This window comes from Kwoniella europaea, chromosome 1, assembly GCF_036810445.1.
Source record: "Kwoniella europaea PYCC6329 chromosome 1, complete sequence".
Classification (NCBI taxonomy): Eukaryota; Fungi; Basidiomycota; class Tremellomycetes; order Tremellales; family Cryptococcaceae; genus Kwoniella; species Kwoniella europaea.
In genome coordinates this window covers 5,767,053-5,790,831 of record NC_089487.1, presented here as the reverse complement: position 1 = coordinate 5,790,831, position 23,779 = coordinate 5,767,053, and the positions used below count along the sequence as shown (strand labels likewise).

The window sequence follows — 23,779 nt, the reverse complement described above, 5'->3', positions numbered from 1 at the left end:
CCCTCTCAACCTTTGATCATCACATCTCGATCACTTACTCTTTTCATCTCTCCTTCTTGGCCTTCTTTCTTTCGTCCTTACGTCAGGTGAAAGTCTCTAGTCAGATTCACTCGCCTCTCGGCGCACGAAAAATCAGAGTGAGGGCGATAGACAAAATACTTCATCTCATCTACTTCATCATATCCTTCACCTCCTGGTTCAACACCACATCACCATGCCAGCCCCAACTCTGCCCTGCCTCCTCATCCTCCTTCTCACTTTCATCCTATCCTTTACTAGCAACGTACAAGCCAAAGAACCATACAACATCACTGTCTCTGATCAATCACCTACCATCTCCTATTCTCCTTCTCGTTCAGGCCCAGCCGACCAGAGTTGGAACGTCACCTACTCCGACTCCAATTGGTCAGACTACGTCAATCAAACTGTAGGTCAAGGTGTCTCCTCACACTATACCACTTACATCGGAGCCAATGCGAGCTTGGGATGGTGGGGTTCCGCGGTGTACCTATGGGCAGAAGCGGGTGAAAACGATATTGAAGTGAAGGTAGATGGTAATACGACTGCGAAGAAGATTGACGAAGGCTGGTATGTCGATAAGTTACCTGAGGGTTGGCATAGGTTGAGAGTCAGGGTGAGGGGGAATGGAGGAGTGACAATTACGGGAGTCACATTTACGACTGTCATTGGAGAAGAGGGGTGAGTGATCTTCCAATCATCATAGGATCTTATTCCGAAGATATGGAGATGGAGCTGATAATTTATTGGATATGTATTTAGAGCAACACCTGTTAATTCGACTATCCAAGCTATCTTCGGTGAGAATCAGATCAATGGAGTCTTCAGTCAATCTACGGGACAGTGGGAGACGGCTACTCAGATTGGTGGAGCAGGTGAGTCAACGTTCTGCATCACCACAGTAGACTTCGTCCCATCTGGGATTGTTTTTATATCATCAGGTACTTACTACTTGCATATGTTAGGCAACCAATCGATACAGACTTACAACCGACTAGACTCCTTCACACCAGGTTCCAAACTGATCTTCCAACCTCCTTCCAACACATCTTTCATTATACTATACGGATCCGTGAATTTCGACCACGATCAATTCAGCGTATCTCTAACGTCATTAAATCTACCTAATGTAGCTACCTCGGGCGATGTTCAGGATACAGCCACCACAACGACGACTATCGGTGGTGTCCCTGCCACTCAACAATTTTACGGTACCAGTCCATGGGTATCGATGGATCAGGTATTGTATTATGCCAATTTGGATACAACCGCTCAATATACTGTTACGGTCGAGAATCAAGGACAGGGGAGACCCTACTGGGATATATCAAAAGCCGTGTTCATACAACCTCAAGGGTGGGCATATTCTTTCCTCACCAAGGAGCCAAGGGAAATGTGAATGAATACTGACTGTCTGGGTTGATACTAGTGGTAAACCAAGTGGGAGTTCATCTAACACAGCAGCCATAGCTGGAGGAGTGGTAAGCATCTATCTGCCCACCTGTTTATTACTCCTAGTAAACTTGATGAATCACCGATATGGCTTGTTTATAGGCCGGCGGAGTAGTAGCTCTCATCCTGATCGCAGGCTTACTGTGGTTCTTCGTCTTCCGCAAAAAGAGGGATCAACGCAAAAGGAAACAAGAGTACGTTCTGTGAGGTTTTATCGATTTGATGATTACCGTCATGATGTCCAATTAACTCCTGTTCCTTGAGAGCTAATGATACCTGTTGTTGCGGCCAACAGGGCAAATCTATATGAGGATAAACCATTCGAGATTGACCCGTATACACCTCATGGGGATGAGAGCGCCGGTGATGCTTATGCCAGTGAGTATCTATCTTTCACTTTCTATTATGGTGCGATAGGACGGATGATCGGAAGGGACTGCTTGACAATGGTAGAATATGATTTTGAAGCAGCACGCTACTCGAAGAGTTGGCACTGACTAATCCTCGAACACTTAGACGCTGCCTCAGGAGGGCATACGCCATTCGATCACACTCCTCCATCAAGTCTTCAAAGAGATTCAACAGTCACCCCTCTCCTAATGGGCTCAGCAGGTTCACCGGATCCCAGATCATCTTATCAATCTAGTGGATCGTACAATCCCCATCGAAACTCGCTGCCTCATTCAGCAGATGGATACGGGTATTACGCGCCCAGTTCATCTATACAGACAAGTCAGGAGACCGGTGGGAATGGGATGGTACTTCATAATCCGGATCAGGCTCAGAACAGTCCAGGTAGACCCAATTCTGGTGTTCAAGGTATTAAAGCGAGATATAGTAACAATAACGAAAGGAGACGACGAAGTAATATCATTCAAGAGGAGGATGCGGGAGCTGTACCTCACCCACAACCTGCTGAGGAAGAACAAACTGTCATTCCACCTAGTTATAATCCATCGTGGGCACAAAATAGATCGGATAATGGATCGAGGACGAATCCATGAATTGAATGAAAATTATACGATACTATACATCATAAACATAGCATGTCCGGAGAGTATCAATGTTGGTTTGATATATATTTGTATATAGATGTCATTGGCATGTATATTGACATTGTGTATATTGAGGTCACTCTGGCTGACCTGTACGTGGGATGAGTCCAAGTAAAGCATAATGACATAGCGGATAGAAACGATCATCTCGCAGGAAAAGCCACCAAATTACTTAATTCTAGATCATCTAGTAAACATTGTTTCTCTGATAATCTCATCAACAGGCAGCGCCCCGACTTTCAACGAGCTCTTCACAACTTCAGCAACAATGTCATCTCCATCGCCAAGTTGAATAGATAGAACGAACAGGTGAGGGTCTTTCAGGCTCTTTGCCATTCTAGCTTTCGCCTTAGATTCTAACTTACTTCTCCACGTACTTGGATATTCGCCATATCCAGAATCGATCGTTCTCTTGTAATACCCTCGTAACGTATTGCTCGCGTAAGATTCAACTTGATCTCTGGTATCTTGATTTCCCTTAAGTACATTGATTATCTTATTTTCCTGATCAGGATGATCCTTCAGTAAATTATCAATCATACTCCATCCGGACCCATGGGTTTTGATATGTTCCATTCGTTCAGTGGCAATGTCTTCCATCATGCTGTTTGTCAATCTTCTCACGGCCGATTCAAACTTATCTTCAGTATATACGGTAAGTAGATGGGAATATTTACTTTCCAGATTGGTAATGATATCTCGGTTCGCTTGCCACTCTGACACACGTTGGAAATCCAAAAACCGAAGACGTTCTTTGAGATCTTCGTTCTCGGCCTCGAGGTCACTGACTCTGCTTGATAGGTGGGAGAGACTCTTGGAAAGCTTGAATGAACTTGTAAGAGGCATTGTGATGAAGGGTAAATCGTATGTGTGCCAATCAGTACAAAGTCACGGACACACACGATAGATACGAAATATTCTGAAAGTATATATGCGTGACATAGCGTTCCGAAAAAAGGATTGATGCAATGAAAGAGTGAGGTCTCAACAGTATTATCGACAGCATGATACCGGAAGTTTGTGGATCCTCAAGTATCAAAGGATGAAGGATGTAAGAAAAGACATGACTAAATATGCTGTGACCCGCTGGTACGTCAATTGGCATGAAAGGAGACTGCTTACAGTACATACTGTAGATGACGGGATTGCCGATTATCAATTACAAACAGTGTAATACATATGATGGTAACAAAGGCAATAAAGTATGAATCTTGTCAGCAGTCAGTCAGATCATCGTCATCGACCCATTCCGAGTACACGAGTTCGTTACTTCGCAAGGGAGATGAAGGAGATATTGCGCGCATATGATCTTCGAACTCTCCAAAATACGTTGCCACTTTCGTACCGTACTTACCATCCTCTTCTCTTTTCGTTTCTCAACATATTTCAGTATTTTTCGCCATGTTCTTTAAAGTGGAACGGAGTTTATAATAAGCCTTATCACTGTTCTGACAATGATCCCAAGCTTTTCTAATTGCTTTTTCAGATTATTGTCTAACCCATCTATCCACCTTGTTCTGATCGATCGTTATGATATTATTCACACCGTTGAGTATCTCAGGCATAATGCGCTGTTCGATACTTTGGATATAGGATTCATATTCTGTTCCAAGGTCATGCAAGACGCTCACCGACGTAGAAAGCTTGAGGCAACTGGCAGATTTCTTATTTATCTCTTCTCAGAGTGAACTGACTCTCTATTGAAGGCGATTGATATATGCTGGCGTGACTTTGATCTTCTCACAATCTCCCCATGTGAATGGGAATTATCCATCTCCATTTGAAGTAGCATCTTGGTACCAGTTTGTGTTATATTCCTCGTATCACTAGTAGATTCTCTTGTTCTTCCTTTACCAGCATCTTGTAATATCAAGTAGACATTAACCGACAAACAATCCCTCTGACCCTGTTGAAAATCAACATTGGTTGTCCAAGAAAGTTTTCTACCCCACAATCCCCTAGTCGTACGAGTATCGCTTGTCAATTTGAAATACTCATCTGCCAGTTCCCTCTGGATAAACTCTTCCAGTTCCTTACCCATCTTAGGATCGTATTGAAGATAACTGAGAATGGCTTGATTGGTCTCTTCGGAAACATCACATCTGTCTTTGAGCGTTCGGTCCGTGGCTTTAGGGCCGCCTGTTCGAGACGAGCTTCAGCGATCTTACTTTGTAATTCCGTCTGAATGCTTCGAAGATCTGAAAAAACTTGTGACATGTTGCCAATGTGATTACAATTGGTGTGGTGATGAGATAAGTGGAATAATGTAGAAGCGTGACAGTATGTCGTAGCGTATACTGAATACATTAAAATGGAGGAATTCATGTGTCTGATCCTGACCAGTCAAGACAATTGACTACCCGGACGCCTTCCACTCTCCATTCACCAATAACACAGCCTCGAGAGAAAAAGGGAAGACTCAGATCTTGGTTCTTTCGTCTTGTAAGCAAAGGTGCATTGCAATCTATTGAGCTTGAGTTTCAGGTTTCTGCCAGCATAGTACACTGTAAAGTATGTGACCCTGGCCTTGGCGATGAACTTATACATTACATTAAGTACTTGAGTATTGACGAGAAACCTTCCACCCTTGGTTGCTCCAAAGGTGAAAGCCGAGCCTTATGCTTTCCTGGGGCTCAAAACTGTCATATGGACCATGATAGCTTACGTTCACGAGTGACTGAGCGGGACCCACGCATATCTATTCCTCGAGTCACATTAATCGGCCTTCCCCTTTCCCTTTCTGTCAAGATTGCTCAAAAAGGAACTATCAGGAATCCAATCTTTCATTGCATGAACTCCATCTTTGTACTCCCCCAAGGATCTCAAATACGTTCCCTTTTTTTCACCTTGTGGGTGTCTCTCAGTCACCACATCACTATTGACCAGGCTCCACAGCAGGTCCCGAGAATTTTTTTGACTCCCACTCCGAGGTTTTCCAGTGTCATCATTCCCAAGATCATGGTCAAGTCGATTCATCCAATCGTTCCACCAAGCATTCTTCACCAGATTCTCCGCATGTCGACTGATGAGCTCATCGTATGAAGGGTTCTTCCCCAATACGTTCGAAAGTGCTGATTTCCTCCATAACATGTTCAAGTGTCCATGAACTTCATCATCTTCCTTGTCATTCATCGCTTCGTATAAGACTCTTCTATTGATCTCTTGTTTCGTCATATCGAGATATTGGTCAAGTCGCCCAGTCACATCTTCCAATTGACTAACCGTACCGAGCATATGATGTCTCTCTCTGAATATCCCATTCCTCTCGCCAATTAATCGATTGTTCTCCTTCCTGAGCTCATTGACTGTCATCGCACTTGATTGTAAATGAATATGCCTTTCATAATCTATTGAAGTAACCGGAGGAAGTTCGATAAAATAACCTTTTGAAGTCATACGTTTATTGCCAAGTTTGATATCTATTTGCGGGACAATGTTCGGTATATCGCCAGATCTTGTCATCTTACGGAGTACACTTGCTGTCCAGCTCATCGTCAAGCTCGGGTCATTAGTATCTCCTGCAGATGGATCAGGTCGATCGGCTGTCTGTGTAGAGTCACAGTCAGGTCCAGGTTCAGACGCAGTGGCTAAAGCGTACCAATCGTATGGTATTTTATTGTCAAAATAATCATCCAATCTTTTCTGAACCTTCGGATCTGTCTCCATCATCGACAAAACACCTTTACGAAACCCCTCAGGATCATCCGTACATCTTCGGTCTAACTCGGTATCTTGAGCTCTAGATGACCTCAACCATTCCTTTGCAACTTGCATCCTTAGGTCACTTTTCATAAGATCAACTTTTGTCCAGAATTTCATAGCTTGCCAAGCTACTGAGCTGCCTCTTGCATCTACATCTCTCGTATCTCGATCTCGATTTAGGAGACTTCTTCGTGAGTCCGCCAAGTCCGTCTTCAAATTTTTATTCTCCCTTCTTAAATCTTCGATATCCTGTTGTAAAGCTTGATAAGAATATTCGTTTAATCCCAGAGCTTGATGCTCGCTTAGAGCCACTGTGTTGGTATCGCGATACGTTTTGCCACTCTGGCTGTTGTCAGTACTAGATAGCAGTGCGCGTAGGGAAGCTGATGCGGAACCAACGCTTTTCCCTTTGGTACGATCGTCGAGACTGGGTGAGGTAGTATTCTCCATCTTGGTCTGGTTAGTCAGATATCCCAAATGAAATGAAATAAGAATCGAATACATACAATACGTATTTATGTATTTATGTAAGATATTTCGTCAGTGTGTCCAAATGCAGCTACCTGTCCTCCTTTCTATCTGGAAGGCTACGCTGGATAAAGGGAGGTTCAGGCATGCACTCGAACTGGTTCGTGCAGCTCGTGGTTCCCAACTTCCCAGCTATCCCAAGATAAAATGATCTTATAGATCATTGAATATGCATCATAACAACATTTTCATCCTTCCGTGACTAAACCTCCCCGTCTAAGCTAAAACTCATCTTCATCCATCTCTATGGCATCCGGATTCGCGACCTCACCTTCATCCTCCGCTTGATCAATTCCGTGAGCATTCTGCGTCTTCAACGTACTAGCCACAAAGGCCGGTCCACCAGTCTTCTTCGATGTCGCTGCACCGGCTCCAGCACCATCCGTTCCTGACAACTCTCTTTCCATAGCTGCCATAGGATCAGCAGCGTCTTTAGCTGTATCGGTGGGTTTCTCAGCTCCTTTGGCAGCTGCGGCCGTTTGAGCAGCAATGAAGGATGTCTCGGTGTTGAATGCAGCTTGGACTGCACGCTTGATACGTAACATCTCTCGGAAAGTGTCCTCGGATCCAGTTTCGACTGTATCGCAACGCAACGTAAGGGTTAGTCAAGTGCTCCCTTACCATACATACACACACAGACGAGGCAGGTGGACGTGCAAAAGGGATAAGTTGCTCACCCTCAAACAAGTTCCATTCTTCCCAGAACTCCTTATCAATCCTAGGATCACAGAATTGACTCGCATGAGCATAGATAGCTCTGGCTCTATCAATTTCACCAAGTTTCCTCTCCATCCTTGCAAACCTCTTACACATCTCCGCAGTCTGTTTGTCCGGTAAGCTCTCAAGAGCTCTTTCGTATATCGGTCGAGTGGCGGGTAACCCAAAGTTGGCTGTGGCTTTCGCAATGTATATCGTAAACATATCGAATTTATCTGAATCCTGTACTGTCGTACAAGCTCGATCGTAAATACCCATCGCTCTCTTAGCCAAACCATGTTCTTCTTCGAGTTTACCATATAGGAGATAAATCGGTTTACAGAATTTAGGTGGACAATTCTCTAATGCCTGTTCGAACAGATCTCTTGCCCTTTCGAGCTTCTTACCGCCATATCGTTTGACGAATTTGGATAGGTAGATGTTCCATATTTCGAACGCGACAGATGGATGGAATAACTCGATACCTCGTTCGTACACCTATCGTATATGTTTCCCTTTAGCTGTACGACTCAAACCACGCGAAACGCACGACAGCTAGACGACATACCTTGAAACTCTCTTCGAAATACTTGTTCTCTTCCAGGAAAGCAGCGTAGTTGACAATGACCTGAGCATTGGCGATTTTCAATTCCATAATCTTATCGTAGACTGCTTTTGTCGATTCGACTGAACCGATGGATTCTTCGAGATCACTGTAGAAAGACCATATCTTGAGGGACTTGAACAGACGCTGTTGAGGGGACAGAGACTGAACGAAGATGTCAGTTTGGCTTGAACTATTCGAGAAATTAGAACGCGACAGCTCACCTCGTCATAAAAGTTGATCTTCTTGGGATCTCGGGGTATCGTAGTGGCTCTCTGCATCAAACGGATAGCCTCATCGTAATTCCTATCGAAAAATCAGCCAAGCTACAAACGGGATGAAGTACACTGTACTCACTCATTCCTCAACTCCAATTCTGCCCATTCACACCATACTTCTGCCAACTCATCTACACTCTTGTAGGGTACTTTCGTAGCTCTCTCCATGATCTTCCTAGCCTGTTTCAAATCAGGTTCATTTCTTGGTTCTCCACTTTCTGGATCTTTGCTTCCACCCTCTTCATAGAACTTCGCAAAATTGACATATAGAGGATATAGGGGTCCAGTGGCCTTCCTTGGATTTATGGTATCTAAAGCTTTCACATACGTTTCAACCACTTTCTCATCGTCGTCTCCATAAAGCGCTACTCGCTTTTCCCACTCTACCACCTCGTTCGGATTCCTTCTGAGGAGAACTTCATTGAGGAGGAACGGTCTTCTATCCATCAACTCTTCAAACTTCTTCATCCTCTCATCTAATTCTTTCTCAGTCTCTTCAGCATCAAATTCCTCATCTGCTAGATTATCTTCATCGGCAAGAGCATCCATCAAAGTAGAAATCATAGTTTCGGAAAACTCAGCATAAGCGTCAAATATCTGAGTGAAATCTCTAATAGTCACCACGGCTGCTAAACCTCTTTCGAAAGTTGATGTCGCTCGATCAAATTCACCACGTTTGATCCAATATGTCGCCAGACCCGTCCATAATCTACCAGCTTGATCTTTATATACTTCTAATCCATCTCTTTCTACTATACCTTCTACGTCTAATAAGCGTGAATTGGACGGATCGGTATCCTCGTCATAAGGTAGCTCCTCTGGACCTTTCTTAGTTGAGATAGCATCTTTAGGTTTGAATATCTTTCCCTGTTCTACTGGGACAGGTGGACCAGCGATTCTAATCAATCGACCATGTATACTAGCTGGTTCTTCCGCTGGAGCAGGTGTGTCTTCTACGTCAGGTTTCGTTATTTCATCTTGAGCCACTTGCTTAGCCGCTTTAAGTTCTAATGTCTGCTCTTCGTCCATACCTACTTCATCTGCATACCGTTCTACCAGCTCTAAGAAATCGACAAACAGCTGATACGGTGATTTGCCCTCGAGTGATGAGTACAGGTTCTTGGATGCGCGACGAGCGAGGGAGAGAAGGTATTTGGACGCAGCGAGTGGACGAGGCGGAGTCGAGTCAAGGAGGTATGTGATATGTCTTTCAGTCAGACTTGCGTCGACCTAAATGAAAAAAAAAATACAGGTCAGCTTCTTCGAGATGTTGAAAAACTTGCATTTCACCATATTAAATCATTGATAGTACAGATAACTCACCTTTAAAAACCTTCTCCAAACTCTCTCACCAGCTTCTCCACCAATCATCTCAGCCCATCTAAGATACAGACCCCAGACCCTCCCATGTAAACTTGGAGGGAGCGTTCTGAGTGCTCTATCGAACGTTCGTCTCGCATAGGTTCTCTTGAACGTTGCAGGGCATTTTGGGTGGAACAAAATCGAAAGGTGTAATAACCATGGTACAGGTAAATGACTCAGACAAGCAATCATCCTTTCTCCAGTAGCTATCAACGATCTCCATTCTTCATATCCCACTATCCCATCTAATCCTCCTACCCACTCATTGGCTTCTTCAGCAGCTTCCAACTGTTCTCTCACATTGGTCTTAAATCCCGAACCTCGTTTGGCATGTTGCGCTCTCGCGGTCTTAGCTGAACTTGTCAATTCTCCCAGAACGTAGGATTGTCTCATTTGATAATAGGATCTCCAAAGTTTGAAACTTGTAGGGAAGACTGCTACGGCCCTTTCGTAAACCATTGTCAATTGCTGTAAACCCTCTCGGGCAACATGACTGGATAATGGACCTAGGAGTCTCTCCTCGGGTGATGGTTCATCTACTTTGGGAGGTTCATTGGCTATTATACGTTCTTTCAGTTGATGGATGTATGAGAGCCATGATCGAAGGTTGTCAGGGTTGTGCAATAGGTCTTCCTCTGTTGCGAGATCTGAGGCGGAGATGAGATGAGGATGAGTGAGGGGCGTGGGGACGGGGAAAGTGAGTGGGAATCGGGAAGATAGGGAGTCGAGGGGGGAGTCATGAGCCGACATGGTGGTGGCTCCTTGGCGGCTTTGTGATTTTGACGAGACCAATGTGTACGATGATGATCTCAAGAGTTGTTATTTGTTTTCAGCGAATTCGAATTGCAGATGAAGCTGTATCCAGAGGAACGTTAAGCTAGAGCTGCATCATACATATTTGCCACGCCTCGGAGATATGCGGTGTTATGAGTCAAGACCCATATCTCACTATCATTCCTCCCAGCATCGTTGTTTCAGGTGACAAGAGGTACATATATGCATGCATGATACAACAGAGAAGAGAACAAGAATCACCCGATACGCATTGATATGATCTTCGGTCGTACTTTGCAATTGCAGAAAGGGAAGAAAACAGATGAGATTTGGTAGATGGTGGACAATGTTACCCTGAAAAGAGAGAGTGGAGGATGTCCAACGTTGAAATGCTCGTAGCGATTAGATTCTACAAGTCTTCATGATCTCTATCTTCACGCGCTACCCTCTTTGACGACTCACTCGCAGTATCTAGCTTGACTCAAAATTTTCAAAACATCAAGTAGACTGCTCAAAATGCGATTCGCAGGTATGTATGCCAATGAATTCTTCAACTCAACCTCGTCTCATCTGACCTGCGATTGTCTCAGACTGAGGGATGTGTTCTGGGTCAATTATAGATATCGCAGTGAACCTCGCGGATCCGATGTTCACAGGATCATATCATGGTAAACAGCGGCATGTATCGGACTTACCTCAGATAATCGATCGAGCAAAGGATAAAGGTGTAGAGAGAATATTGATCACTGGGACCAGTTTGGGGGATAGTAAAGATGCGCTCAAGTTGGCCAAGGAGTATGGTAAGTTGATCTCGGTCATTCAGATCTGATCGATCAGATAGTCCTATCATGAATCGGAATGGCTATATCCAATGCTATCAAACATGTACAACTGACACTGTACGATCTGGATAGACCTCCATTGTACAGCTGGATGTCATCCAACTTCGACATCCGAAATACCCAACCACCCTTCGGGTTTCGAAGGATATCTAAACGATTTGCGAAAGCACATCTCAGAAGATAGGAGTGAAGGAGGATCCAAGAGGATAATATCAATAGGAGAGATCGGTCTAGGTAAGTACACCATCCACTACCCGTAGACAAACGATTTAGGGACAAAAGTGGTTACTGACAAGTCATGAATATTAAAGATTACGATCGTTTGCATCATTCATCTCGAGAAACTCAACTCGAACACTTACCTTCCCTCCTTAAACTATCAGAGGAATTCAGATTACCTTTATTCCTCCATTCAAGAACTTCCGAATCTCATGTAGACCTAGTACGGACCTTGAAAGATATAGGGTGGAGTACGGCATGGGGTGGGGGAGTGGTACATTCTTTTACAGGTACTGAAAATGAGATGAAGGAATTGGTAAGTGTGAAGTGTGCTGAGATTACTTGCTCGAGGATCAAAGTCAAAGTCAGACTCAAAGTCAACTTGAAAAAATGGAACCTAACATACCTTTTTGTTGTTGTTCGTAGGTAGATATGGGTTTGTATATAGGTATAAATGGCTGTTCGCTCAAGACTAAAGACAACATAGAAGTAGTTAAGCAAATCCCATTAGACAGGTTATTGTTGGAGACTGGTAAGTCTATCAATGTTTACGATAGTGAAAGTCCGACATCAATATTGACAAATCAACCACCGATTGATCATTGAATGAACTGTTATGTGGGCTTGAGCTAAAGAAAGTGACTTATTTGGACATGACAGACGCTCCATGGTGTTCCATAACCTCATCTCACGAATCACACAAGTACCTCCCACCCACCGACTCGGGGTGCTTTATCGAAAGAGTCAATAAACCTGATAAATGGAAAGATGGAATGGGCGTGAAAGGGAGACAAGAACCTGCTGATGTGAGTGAAATGAAGCCTCGTGTACCAGGTCAAGTTCTTTTTTGAAGGATCCGGATCACTCACTGATCACACTTGTATTACAAAAGATCGTAATCATCGCTCACATAGTATCTAAAATCATGGATATACCTCTCGAGCAATTGTCCCAGCAGGTTTGGCAGAATACGATCAAATTGTTTTATCCTTCCGAATCGATTTAATGGATAGATTAGATATATATAGGGAGTTCATGATACATGGATGGTATATACTGGATGCGACCGACAATCGGATCATGTGAATAATCATACATATTAATATATTATCGTTCAGTAGGACTCACTCTACTATACCGCATGGATGTTCTCTGGCATATTATCATTTCTGAAAGATAATTATAACATCGCATGTATATATGTATAGTATACAAATTATAACAATCACAACCACCACATATTTCCTCTTTGCCTCATTTCCAACTATATATACTGACATTCAATAATATACACTATTGAGCCTGCCCCATTCCCAGTCCCATCATCTTCCTTCCCTTCGGGGCATCCTCCAAAACGAACGTATTCATACTACTTAAACTCATACTATTCTTGATCATCATCGTTGGATCTCCATCTTCCATCGTGGTTCCTGGAACAGGTTTCCTCTTAATACTTCTGGGACTGGCAGGATTAGCACTGGGATTGGGACTTGTAGGTGTAGCATGAGCGTAAGAGTGTGAAGGGAGTCTCCCATGTCCTAATCCAGCTTGTTGCTGCTGCTGCGCTACAATGCTGCTGTTGTTGGGAGGTATATCGAACGATTCTTTGTGTATGAAGCTTGCGGCGATAGGTTCAGAGATTTTTATACTCTCAGCACCGTCGATAGAAGGATTTCGTTTACTTGACATCTTTGACGATCTATCTTTATCTTTATCATGTTTATCTGAATGATGTCTAAATCCCCATATCCTAGAAGCGAATTTCCCTTTCCCACTTCCACTACCGGCGAATGGTAGAGAACTCTCATCTTGGTTTTGCGATACTGCACCAAAATCAGTCGTAGGATTGGTTGGACTAGATACACTTCTTATTCCACCTCCTAAAGCCGAGTGCGCTTGATCTCGATTGAATCCAAAGCGACCTTCATCTCCATGGGACGTTGGTAAACCACCTTTAAACAATCCAATCGTCTCTTTTTGTCCATTAGGTAAAGGTGGTGAAGTCGCAGTCGAAGACGTTTCACCGGATTTCCACATTTGACTTAGATTCCTGGATGACATTTGATTTCTTAATCCTTTCAAACTCATACTCCCCGATCTGTTCCTACGTTTCTCCTCTGGCGTCGTACCCTGTCCGCCAGCCGCAGGGGGTGGAGACTTGTTTATATAATCTACCAACTCAGGTGAAAGGGTATGCGATAAAGTTCGCTGGTGCATACTCTCCAATTTAGGTGAAGGTGGTCTAGCGGGTCTACGAGGAATCCACTCTTGTGATTGTGATGATATCTTACTCTGCTCAATTTGCGATTCTTCATTCTCTTTCATCCGTTTCAAAGTTTCGTCGGATATAGCCACAGGGATGGAAGCGGGCGAAGAGACATTTCGAACTTGTTGTTGTCTCTGAGGAAAATTGGGGCGAGAGAAATATTCGTGAATGGTGGGTGATCCTGGTGAACCATGTTTCACAGCGGGCCACATGGGTCTATCTAACGATACTTCCTCATTGTCATTATAATTATCTTCAATTTGTTCAACTTGGAGTTGAGAGGTAGCCTGTTGTTGTTGTTGTTGTTGTTGTTGTTGTTGTTGAAGATGGATGGCTGATCCGAACGTTCTGTTGGACCTAGCTGAATTGGGTTGTGATTTTTCTTCCGAATCGGAATTTCCATTTGAAAAGTTTCCCGCTAACGGCGATGAGGTCGGAGCTGTCTTGGAAGTACCTCGTTTGGGAACGGCCGGTAGAGTCAGGTTGGCCACTTTGGCTGCCATGCGAGGTGTGAGTAATCTGGGGGAAGTTATGCGTATTTCTCGAGGTGAGAGTTGTCGCATCACTAGATAAGACCGAGACGACATCAGTACTAGCCTTCACCATTTTCCTTGCAGAATGCAGTTATTCCAGAAGCATTCGTGGGCAGAGATAATGTTCCCTACACTCACTCTTCTCGAGATCATCCAATTGTTCAGCCATCACCACCCCACTACCTCTCTTATCCAATATCTCCTGCACTTTCAACCTCGTACTCTGATCTGAGAGATCAATCGGACTAGCCAATAAGTCATTCTGCTCAGGGTGTGGCTTCAACAGATCTTCATCCACTTCTACCACATTCTTTTCGAGACTCTCTTGCGGTTCAAGATCATCTTGATGGTTGATTTGCGGTGTGTTCGGATCTAGTTCCTTCAAGAATCTCGGTCTTACATCCGATACTTTATTAACTAAGTTCAATTCTTTCATCCCACTTTCAGATGTTAGTGATCGTTTATGTTTACTATTCCTACCAGATTTTCTCAGATGATAATTCTCAAACCATTTTGCTTCATCCAAATCAACATCAAATTCGATCGTGCCAACTATAGAATTGATCATAGGTGAAGTCGTCGATGAAATTGTCGTGGCGAAACTTGTATCTCCCAAAGAAGCAGGTGTAGGAGGTAGGTTGGCTGAGAAAGATGAAGTCGATGTGGATAAGTTGGAAGAATGGGAATGAACAAGTTCAGGCGGTTCAGTGGATTTAGATCTTCTGATTCTACTGATATGGTTTCTAGAGAGGTTGATCTTTGAAGTTGATATTGGACTAGGAGGGAATTCCGATTCAGGGTCACCAATATCATTGCTGTACGCATTGTTTTTCAAGGGAGTTTGAGAAGGGTTAGAAGACCTTGAATTCATCCCTCCACCTCCTCCCTGAGCAAGTTGGATCAAGTGAGGTGAGAATAACGTTGACCATGTAGCTGATGATATTTTCGGTCCTGTCGATCCCTCATCTTCATCGTAATTCGATTCACCAGAAGAGGAGGAAGAGCCGTTAATCCCACCTTTCCTCGTAGGTTGATTTGATAACACCAAGTACACTCCTATACCTATTGTTGAAGGTAGACCGTACTCCCTCGCTATACAAACTAACATCGATCCCAAAGTAGGCTGAAGCGGTATCAGTCTACCCCTTCTCCATTTCTTGTTCCTGCGATGGGTCTCTTCAAATGAACTGTCCTTGTTTGGCGGCAAAAGGCATAGAGGTGGTATGACAGATAGCAAGAAAGGAGTGGATCGGATGGGTGATTGGAAAGGTAAAGGTGATAGTCGGCCTCTGTGAGACGCAGAAGGCAAAGTAGGTGAGATGGCAGAAGTCGACAAAGGGCTAGTCGGTATTCTTATCTCCTGTGTCGAATGTGTCTGAGACTGAGGTAAGTTGGGTATGATGATACCGAATGATTGAGCGATCCTACCCAATTGATGGGGTGGTAGAGGTTTCTTAGGTGGTCCATAATTCCTTTCCTTCTCTTCGCGTTCTTCCTGCTCTTCGGTATTATGGGAATGTATACGTAGTTGAAAATCTAAAGCTTTCTCTTTCCCCTTCAACGAGCCTGATCTGGACAAGGTAGTCGGTGCGGTACTGCTACTACTTGCTTGTCTAGATGAGGACGAGGGTGAATGTAGGAACTCTGCTGATTCGGCTGACAAGGTGGGAGTCGATAGCGGAGAAGGACGTGCAACAGGTCGAGAGGGCCATGCGAGGTCGGGAGAGGTTATAGCTGGAGCGGTGGACCCATTATGTGGTAGCGACATTGTGATCGTGTCTTCTTGGTGGTAAAGAAAGTGCTATATTTGTGGAAGTGTTGATGCAAAGGAGAAGTTCGACATGTGAATGAGGTATGATGTTCTATAAAAGGAAGGAAAGAATGAGAATTCAGTTTGTTTATAGGTTGTGATGCGATCAAAGCCAAGAGAGTGGGGGGGATAGAACGTGTGGTGCAGCGAGGAGAACATTGACAGAACAACAAAGTACGCACAGATGCAGTTCCTTGGAGCTAAAGTCATGAATATTCCACACGCGGACATGTATGAGTCGAAGGACGCTGAGGATGAGGACAATGGAAGTTGTCTGCAGGGGATCCACGTCAGACGATGATATATCTCGAAGAAGTAATGTCGATCCAGGGGTATGTCACATTCCTCTGTCGATATTATTGTTATTGTTGTCTGTTACTGATGGTGTTCAAAAACAAGAGGATGAGAGGATTGTAGCAGTAAGTGATCGTTTCATGTCACGACTAAAAACTACAGTATCTGCAAACCCACCCGTCGCGTCCGATGGTCCGTGCGCGTGTGGGTCCAGGTACACACGTGGTAAACAAACATAACTACGAGTGCATACGAGTACGTAGACTGAGCAACTGGTGCAACTTCCTCAGCGCATCCCTTGTCATGCATATGTGTAACCTCTACTGTTCTGGATGCAGCCTCTTGCTCATACGACAATGTACATGTCAATATGCTAGATGCCATTCCCCCTATGTGAACCATCACATTTACACAAGCAAAGTACAAAAGAACGAGTAAGTAAATGTTGGAATGAAACCGCCACCGGGGAAATCTCGTAACAGGCACACGACCGACCACATACTGTAACTTTCCTACTAACACGTTGCGTCTGATCTTCTGCTTTTTCTTCTTTCAATTCGTGTTAGTGTTCGTATTCGAGTTCGTCAGTCCTCTACTATCTCACCTCAACCTCAAGCTGCAGCAAGACGAAGGAAGTGGAGATCGCAGCTTCTATAATCAAGAAGCTTCTCTTGTTCCCTTTTCTTACTTTTGCCCTTGGCAAGACAAGGCGGCCAACAAGATGTTATCTCAATTAGGTCATTTACCGCGATTCATCCGACTCACCTTACTCATCACTCTCTTAATAGTCATACCAACATTATATTTCCTATACCCTACACCTGAGAGATTACCTTCACCAGGTGAATATCAAGCAGGAGGTATAGATTCGGAACATTGGAGGAAACCTGTCAATCCAGATTATCCCAATGTGCATGAAGAAGTTAGAGAATGGGATGATGAGTTACCTTTAGGAAGTGGTAACAATAAAGCATGGAAGGGGTTGAGTGAAGATACGATCAATGGTGGGGTTATCATGCCGAAATTAGGTAATGAGACTGCAAAGTGAGTTGAGTAGAATACTCATCTGTTCAATCAAATACAAGTGGTCTGATGAATGCTGATTGAGGTGAGTCGAAACAGAGCCGAATTAGGTAGATCAGCTTGGAGAGTGTTACATCTCATGACTTTACGATATCCCGATGTGAGTGTGATTGCCTTATTGTATACATAGACATGAACCACCTTTCTCCCGATAATGCTTCAGTCAACCTGTTTTCCAATCCTTGATATCCTATTCCACTGATAACCATCGCTATATGATCTATTGCTGATCAATTCACATGTCTTCTATCATAGGAACCGACTGAAGACGATCGTCAAGCTCTCAAATCGTATTTCCACCTCTTCTCACGTTTATACCCATGTGGAGAGTGTGCAGCAGAATTCCAAAAATTACTCAAAGAGTATCCACCTCAGGCAAGTCATCTCACAGACTACTTACTCTATCTTCCTGCATACTCATTTTGACTAATGCAATGATCCTTGTAAACGGTATAGACCAGTTCACGTAAATCCGCAAGTTTATGGTTATGTCACGTCCATAATTTAGTAAATGAACGATTGGGTAAACCTGAATTTGATTGTCTGACATTGGATGAGACGTACGATTGTGGATGTGGTGATGAGTCTTCGACTGGCACTACACCAAACCAAGCTGAGAAGACTGGTTCAGGAGAGGTAGGAGAAGAGGGTGAGAGAGGGTTGAAAGATACAGAACAAGAAGGTGAATTGGTGATGGGACATGGTGGTGGGGAAATACATTTGAAACGACCATTGGAAGAGAAAGAGGAAGAGGAAGAGAAGGGTAATTGGAATGAAAAGAATCAGAACCTTGTGGACATAGATGAAGAAGAAAGACCAATTCATGATATACCTCATAAACCCGTTAGACCAGCTTTCCAAGATCAAGACGGAGAAGAGGACGAGGATGGTAACAGGGGGAAAGGTATAGACTGGAAAGAAGTCACACAATCAGACGATAATGAGATGAATATTCAATGGGAGAACGAAAAGTTCAATAAGGAGAAGTTACTCGATGAGAGTAATGAACATAGAGGAGATCTGAATAGACAGGATGGATCGAGGATCAAGGTGGACGACGAGAATGAAGATGAACTGCGATGGGATGAATAGACCTAGGCTGGGAGGTATCATACATGATGTATCTTGCTTGCTTCGTAGATATAAGTTGTATATAGATCATTTTTATGCTGTGTTGTATGTAAGATCAATAATCAATATGCATGTATATGGAACATACGAAAAAACCGTCAATCGATCATCATCAAGATGAGTATAGCTAGCAGCTAAGAAAGAAGGAATAAGAGGATAAAGATCGAATCGAGGAGAAATAGTGATAACACGAACACAATGATGGTACATTCTCCATTTACGCCTCGATGGAAGGCAACTTCGTAGCGTCCTCTACTAGCTCCTGCGAGTTGATAGCTTTACCCGTCTTTGCTATTTTAGCCGTGATCTCGTCGAAGGGAGGGAGAGATGGGCCCCAAATTAAGACGGTCTGAGTAGGAAGGGAGATATGGTATGCGTTGGCTATGGAAAGCGAAAAGGTTTGATGCGATAGGTGCAAATAAGATGATGTGTCAAGTTGACATGTAATATTGATGGGATAGATATCAAATAGAATAATGAGAGAAAGAGCAAAGCACAATATTAGTCATAAGCTCATATTTGTTAGATTATTCGAACCAGCTTAATCAAGCAAGCCAGAACTTACGAGCTTGGATGTTCTTTCCTAATACCCTGTTGACAGCACCTGAACATCCTCCACAAGTCATCTTAACGTTATATTGGTACGCCGGTGCGGTAGGTGTAGATCCTGGGATGGAATTGATAATGTTGTTTGCTGGCTGTATGAGTCGTACGCAAGGTGTGTCAGCTATACTGTATTGTACTACGAGTGCCCAACGATAGATGGAATGGAGCGAGGGAGGAGAGGGTGATGGGGTATCGTATATGGTATATGGTACACTCACAGCTGCCATTTTGTTCAGTTATCTCTGTCAGTAAAAGAGTAATGTTGAGTGTAGATGTAGGATAGGCTATGAAATCTTCGAAAAGAGAGTATTGGGTTATGATTAGTGAGATTCAGTATAAGTCGTGAAGATAATGAACGGATTTGACACTGCTTACTCATTCGTTGTCAAGCACATCATCCTCATCCTCATGCGAAGTGGACGTGTTCGGTAATCATAGTCCATCACTCAAACTCGGCCGGCGGAGGGCGCCGAAAAGGAAAGTGGCAAATCCAGTTCGTAACCTGGTCCAGACCGGAATTAGCAACTCTGACCCTCTTCCAGTCAAGCAGGTAGAGAGTTCTTGAGTAGAACGCATGACTCATGGGCTGCATGCTAGGCGTTGTAAGAGGATCTCACCAGAACTGTGGTACTGTTGAAGCATGATTGATACTATTTCGTACTCCGCATTAATTCATATATATGTATTTATGTATATATGGATGGTATGTAGGTCGGTCCTTGGACGATCTGTTATTTTTACGCTTTCTATTTTCACCCCGCGTCGCTCCAATGCAAGCCACAACCCGACATAGTCCGCTGAGATACTTGCATCGTATTTACTGCAGAACCTTCTGATTCTACACACATCGTATGAACAGCTCCTTGGGAGCACATCCCGCAAACTTAGCAGCGCACTCAAGACAGCATAGTATTCGAACAGCAATCATCATCGTCGGACTCGGGAATTTTCCACATTGTATTTGAGTATCGCAGTGTTCCTCTAGTTGGCATCCCTTGTTGCATGCTATGAATTCATTGCGAGCTGAGATCGAAGAGAGTCTGTGTTGGTATGCGAGGAGAAGGGGCAGTACCAGAAATAAGATGAGTTCAACTTCACTCCGCTTGTCGCACTTACTGCCCCTTTGGAGCTCCGATCAGTACTTCTCTGTCACCCTTGGCTTTCCTGATGTCCAAGAACCTGCATCGGAAGGCGAATCTCTCTTTTTTTTCTCTTTCAGATCCGAAGACCGCCGTCTACTACAATAACATTCACCTCCGAAAGCGACGTTTGGAAAAAGTATAAATGACCAGTAAATTAAGTTGTCGGGTTAAAAGGTCCTTTTGCTCTTGTCAAGGTGATCAAATTGATTCTCAAGCACAAGCATCATACCATTGGAGCTACAACGTTGAATCTGAATAACAGCTTTTACAATGTCCGAAGATAAATCGTAAGCCTTTAAAGTTTCCTCTACTCTTATTCAAACACAACACGCACAGGCGATTGGACCATACTCGCAATGTACTGTATTACTATACTGGATGTTTTGACTAACTGACCATTCTCTCACTATGCTTCGTCCCTCCTCCGTCTGGCTCACTGCACTTAGAAAACAAGCCTTCACGAGCGAGTCTCTCGCGACCTTCCGAGCCAGGAATCAAGCATCGAGCGCGTGAGTCAAGTTGCAAACTTGATCATTTGTGACGAGATGAAAATATTAATCCATTTGTGAATCTGTGATCCGCAGGACACAAGACTCAGCGTTTGAAAGTAGTGATGAGGAACACCCCACGGGAAGACAATACTACCAAGCAGCGGGAAGTACTGCAACCAAAAAGATGGATGAACAATCTCAAGAAGATATGAAAAGGTATGTAGAATACGCAAAAGACAAAACTCCCAAGTGGTCAAGAGTGAGTTGACTTATCACAACGTCACCTGACATTGGGTCTGTCTCCTCGTAAGTATCAGCTAAGCCGACTTGAGCAAATGTTTGTGTCGTTGTCGGATAGCGCCAGCACATTTGTTAAAACAGTACTTACTAATTTGGCTAAAACCAATCCTGAGGGGGACGATGCTTCCATCAATGCTGCTTTGACCACCGAAGCTGCCAAATTCAAATAGCGATGAGAATGAGAACTACTTAGTACTTGCTACCTGGCCATTCGAGACTGGTAGCATTTACCTTTTGCAGTCTCTTTATTGAAGTATACAGCACCCATCTTGTTGATTAGTTTGACCACATGCAGTTTGCCTAGCTGACCCTACACTTGTTTCAAGTGGTACCTTGTACATTTCCAGTGAGGCATAAGGCATGAGGTATACCCCAAGTTAATAAGTCTCGGGAAAGCTTCACTTAACAAGATTTGAGTTACTCGGGCCCGGGATTATGGTATGAACTGATCGATCTGTATGTCACACCACGTGGGATTACCCTGAAATACGATCATGCAGTCAACCGAAAAATGATGGTGACAACCGGGTGTGGGAATCATACCAAAGTCATCACATAGAGAAGAAATAACACATAGAATTAGAGCCTTGTCATCACTATCTAGCAACTGCTTCACTCAAATACTTACTTGTATCAACTCGATATACAGATACAAAGAGATATAAGTTGGCAACTCTCAAGGGACGATTGGGATCGAAACAAGATGTCTCTGTTGGCTTCTTCATTGGCAGGTGCTAATTACATGACATCGAACAACGAAGACAGAGAATCAGCTACGAATGGTGCAGCGGAGGTGTGTCATAGCTCCATTCAAAGCTGCCAAGTATGAAACGCTGATGATATCTCTTTCCTTGTCTAGTTCACGAGGAGGAAGAAATGGCCGGAGATACTGTTGAAAGAGCTTGTGGGGGGATCGATATTCTGCTTGAAACCTGTCATGACCAGGAGGGAGAGCGGTCAACAGGGTGGGGCAAGTGGGAGTGGTACCACTTGGAGCTGGAAGGTGGGCTCGATCATCATCTGTAGAATGAACAATTTTGAGCTGATATGATGATCTTTGTCTTGGTGATGATATAGATCATTTACAGTTCTCCAGCCGTGATAGAGATGTTGGGTAAGAAGCCCGCTGATTTGGAGGGAAAAGATTTCCTTGATTTAGTATTTTGTAAGTATCTACGACTTCCTCTATCTTTCCATCTCTCTGCAAACTTGGGCGGCTGATTACCAGTAACCGTAATACAATAGCTGCCGATCATGGACAGGTTCAGACTTTCTTCCATCACCTCCTAACTCCCTCTTTACCACACCACGCCTCATCATCCACAAGTATAACCACCTCCACAAACTCTCCAAACAACAACAGCACAGCACAGAACACCCTAGGCGATTCACAGACCACGTATATAAGAATGTTGTCCTCTTCATCATCATCGGTCGGGGGATCTAATGATAATTCACCTGAATCCTCCTCGAACGGATCGAACGATACTTCTTCGTCAACCAATAAGAAGATCGGGCCGGTGATATGGGAGATAAGAGCTCATGCGAGTGGACTAGGGGATGATATGCCTTTACCACCTGGAACGGAGAACTTGACGATGACCAGTACGAATGGAACGTTGACTACCAATGCCAATGTACCGGGGGAAAATGGGAATGGGATGAAAGGGAAGGCGATATGGGTGATGGGTAGGAGAGTATCTGAGAATTTCTCAGAGTCGGATCCAAATTTAAAGGATAATAATGGTGGGAATGGGAATAATAATAATACAAATGGTAATGGTGGGAATGGAAGTAATCAAAAGTGAGTCGGACCACCATCACAAGCGTCAGGTAGGATACGATGCACGAGCTTCGGCTGACAGTCATATTTCTCACCAGTCTTGATGCGTTCTTGGAACTGAAATTGGAAAACGAGAGGTTGAGAGAAGAATTGAGAGAGTTACAATTGGATTTGGATGAAGAACTGCCATGTGAGTATTCTCTCACGTCGTCTAATTAATCATCTATTGTCAATGCAATCCAATCATTATCGTATTACTGATTTACTCCTTTTCTTGGCAACTTAGCCCGTAAATCATCTGGTCCCAACATCTCACCAACCAAACAAACCACATACATACCCTCATCATCACCTTCAGATGAAGACTCTTCGCCATCATCTTCACGATCTTCTTCACCCTCCAGAGTAGCAGGTAATGCCGGGATCTCAGCAAAGCCCAAGGGCAAGACCGGCCGACCGCCCAAGGAAGGTAAAGATAAAGAAAAGAAGAGGAAGAAGTCTAGTGCAGGTGGGGTGAATGGAAAGGAAGGAGAGGGTATGCACGTGTGTGTGACCTGCGGTAGGACGGATAGTCCAGAATGGAGGAAAGGTCCATTGGGTCCAAAGACTTTGTGTAATGTGAGTGTACCATCGTTAGAATGATATGATCAGTGCTGATATAGATGAGGGAATAGGCTTGTGGGCTGAGATGGGCTAAGAGGAATTCGAACCAACCTACGAGAAAGGATAGGAAGCCGAATGAAGTGAAGAAGTGACAGGACATAATAGATTGATATACTCAAATTCAAAGGGGGTCGCGAGGTTGGTAAA

At 43.8% G+C, this 23,779-nt stretch overlaps 11 protein-coding genes across 11 annotated transcripts; 5 read left to right on the top strand and 6 right to left on the bottom strand.

Moving 5' to 3' along the window:
- Positions 1-214: 214 nt before the first annotated feature.
- V865_002199 (uncharacterized protein) lies at positions 215-2,474 on the top strand (the record flags this gene model as incomplete). The annotated part of the gene is made up of 7 exons (XM_066226003.1): positions 215-699; positions 781-893; positions 984-1,374; positions 1,448-1,499; positions 1,573-1,664; positions 1,766-1,848; positions 1,987-2,474. 7 exons carry the CDS (start codon positions 215-217, stop codon positions 2,472-2,474), a joined length of 1,704 nt encoding a protein of 567 aa, XP_066082100.1.
- A 234-nt stretch (positions 2,475-2,708) lies between these two features.
- V865_002198 (uncharacterized protein) lies at positions 2,709-3,371 on the bottom strand (the record flags this gene model as incomplete). The annotated part of the gene is made up of 1 exon (XM_066226002.1): positions 2,709-3,371. The coding sequence occupies one exon, from the start codon at positions 3,369-3,371 to the stop codon at positions 2,709-2,711; it is 663 nt and encodes a 220-aa protein (XP_066082099.1).
- Positions 3,372-4,194: 823 nt separating this feature from the next.
- V865_002197 (uncharacterized protein) lies at positions 4,195-4,742 on the bottom strand (the record flags this gene model as incomplete). The annotated part of the gene is made up of 2 exons (XM_066226001.1): positions 4,195-4,631; positions 4,694-4,742. The coding sequence occupies 2 exons, from the start codon at positions 4,740-4,742 to the stop codon at positions 4,195-4,197; spliced, it is 486 nt and encodes a 161-aa protein (XP_066082098.1).
- A 498-nt stretch (positions 4,743-5,240) lies between these two features.
- Positions 5,241-6,677, bottom strand: V865_002196 (uncharacterized protein; the record flags this gene model as incomplete). The annotated part of the gene is made up of 1 exon (XM_066226000.1): positions 5,241-6,677. One exon carries the CDS (start codon positions 6,675-6,677, stop codon positions 5,241-5,243), a length of 1,437 nt encoding a protein of 478 aa, XP_066082097.1.
- Positions 6,678-6,976: 299 nt separating this feature from the next.
- Positions 6,977-10,445, bottom strand: V865_002195 (pre-mRNA-splicing factor SYF1; the record flags this gene model as incomplete). Its single annotated transcript, XM_066225999.1, has 6 exons — positions 6,977-7,332; positions 7,433-7,949; positions 8,020-8,220; positions 8,280-8,361; positions 8,413-9,563; positions 9,657-10,445. 6 exons carry the CDS (start codon positions 10,443-10,445, stop codon positions 6,977-6,979), a joined length of 3,096 nt encoding a protein of 1,031 aa, XP_066082096.1.
- A 540-nt stretch (positions 10,446-10,985) lies between these two features.
- Positions 10,986-12,536, top strand: V865_002194 (uncharacterized protein; the record flags this gene model as incomplete). The annotated part of the gene is made up of 7 exons (XM_066225998.1): positions 10,986-10,998; positions 11,090-11,269; positions 11,384-11,545; positions 11,623-11,846; positions 11,957-12,062; positions 12,191-12,336; positions 12,423-12,536. 7 exons carry the CDS (start codon positions 10,986-10,988, stop codon positions 12,534-12,536), a joined length of 945 nt encoding a protein of 314 aa, XP_066082095.1.
- Positions 12,537-12,823: 287 nt separating this feature from the next.
- Positions 12,824-16,097, bottom strand: V865_002193 (uncharacterized protein; the record flags this gene model as incomplete). Its single annotated transcript, XM_066225997.1, has 2 exons — positions 12,824-14,361; positions 14,468-16,097. 2 exons carry the CDS (start codon positions 16,095-16,097, stop codon positions 12,824-12,826), a joined length of 3,168 nt encoding a protein of 1,055 aa, XP_066082094.1.
- A 1,057-nt stretch (positions 16,098-17,154) lies between these two features.
- Positions 17,155-18,608, top strand: V865_002192 (uncharacterized protein; the record flags this gene model as incomplete). The annotated part of the gene is made up of 4 exons (XM_066225996.1): positions 17,155-17,477; positions 17,556-17,616; positions 17,772-17,891; positions 17,973-18,608. 4 exons carry the CDS (start codon positions 17,155-17,157, stop codon positions 18,606-18,608), a joined length of 1,140 nt encoding a protein of 379 aa, XP_066082093.1.
- A 256-nt stretch (positions 18,609-18,864) lies between these two features.
- Positions 18,865-19,273, bottom strand: V865_002191 (uncharacterized protein; the record flags this gene model as incomplete). The annotated part of the gene is made up of 2 exons (XM_066225995.1): positions 18,865-19,028; positions 19,213-19,273. 2 exons carry the CDS (start codon positions 19,271-19,273, stop codon positions 18,865-18,867), a joined length of 225 nt encoding a protein of 74 aa, XP_066082092.1.
- A 1,530-nt stretch (positions 19,274-20,803) lies between these two features.
- V865_002190 (uncharacterized protein) lies at positions 20,804-21,356 on the top strand (the record flags this gene model as incomplete). The annotated part of the gene is made up of 3 exons (XM_066225994.1): positions 20,804-20,904; positions 20,980-21,102; positions 21,245-21,356. 3 exons carry the CDS (start codon positions 20,804-20,806, stop codon positions 21,354-21,356), a joined length of 336 nt encoding a protein of 111 aa, XP_066082091.1.
- A 533-nt stretch (positions 21,357-21,889) lies between these two features.
- Positions 21,890-23,724, top strand: V865_002189 (uncharacterized protein; the record flags this gene model as incomplete). Its single annotated transcript, XM_066225993.1, has 7 exons — positions 21,890-21,979; positions 22,046-22,189; positions 22,264-22,351; positions 22,432-22,990; positions 23,068-23,159; positions 23,256-23,587; positions 23,644-23,724. 7 exons carry the CDS (start codon positions 21,890-21,892, stop codon positions 23,722-23,724), a joined length of 1,386 nt encoding a protein of 461 aa, XP_066082090.1.
- Between the last annotated feature and the right edge of the window lie 55 nt (positions 23,725-23,779).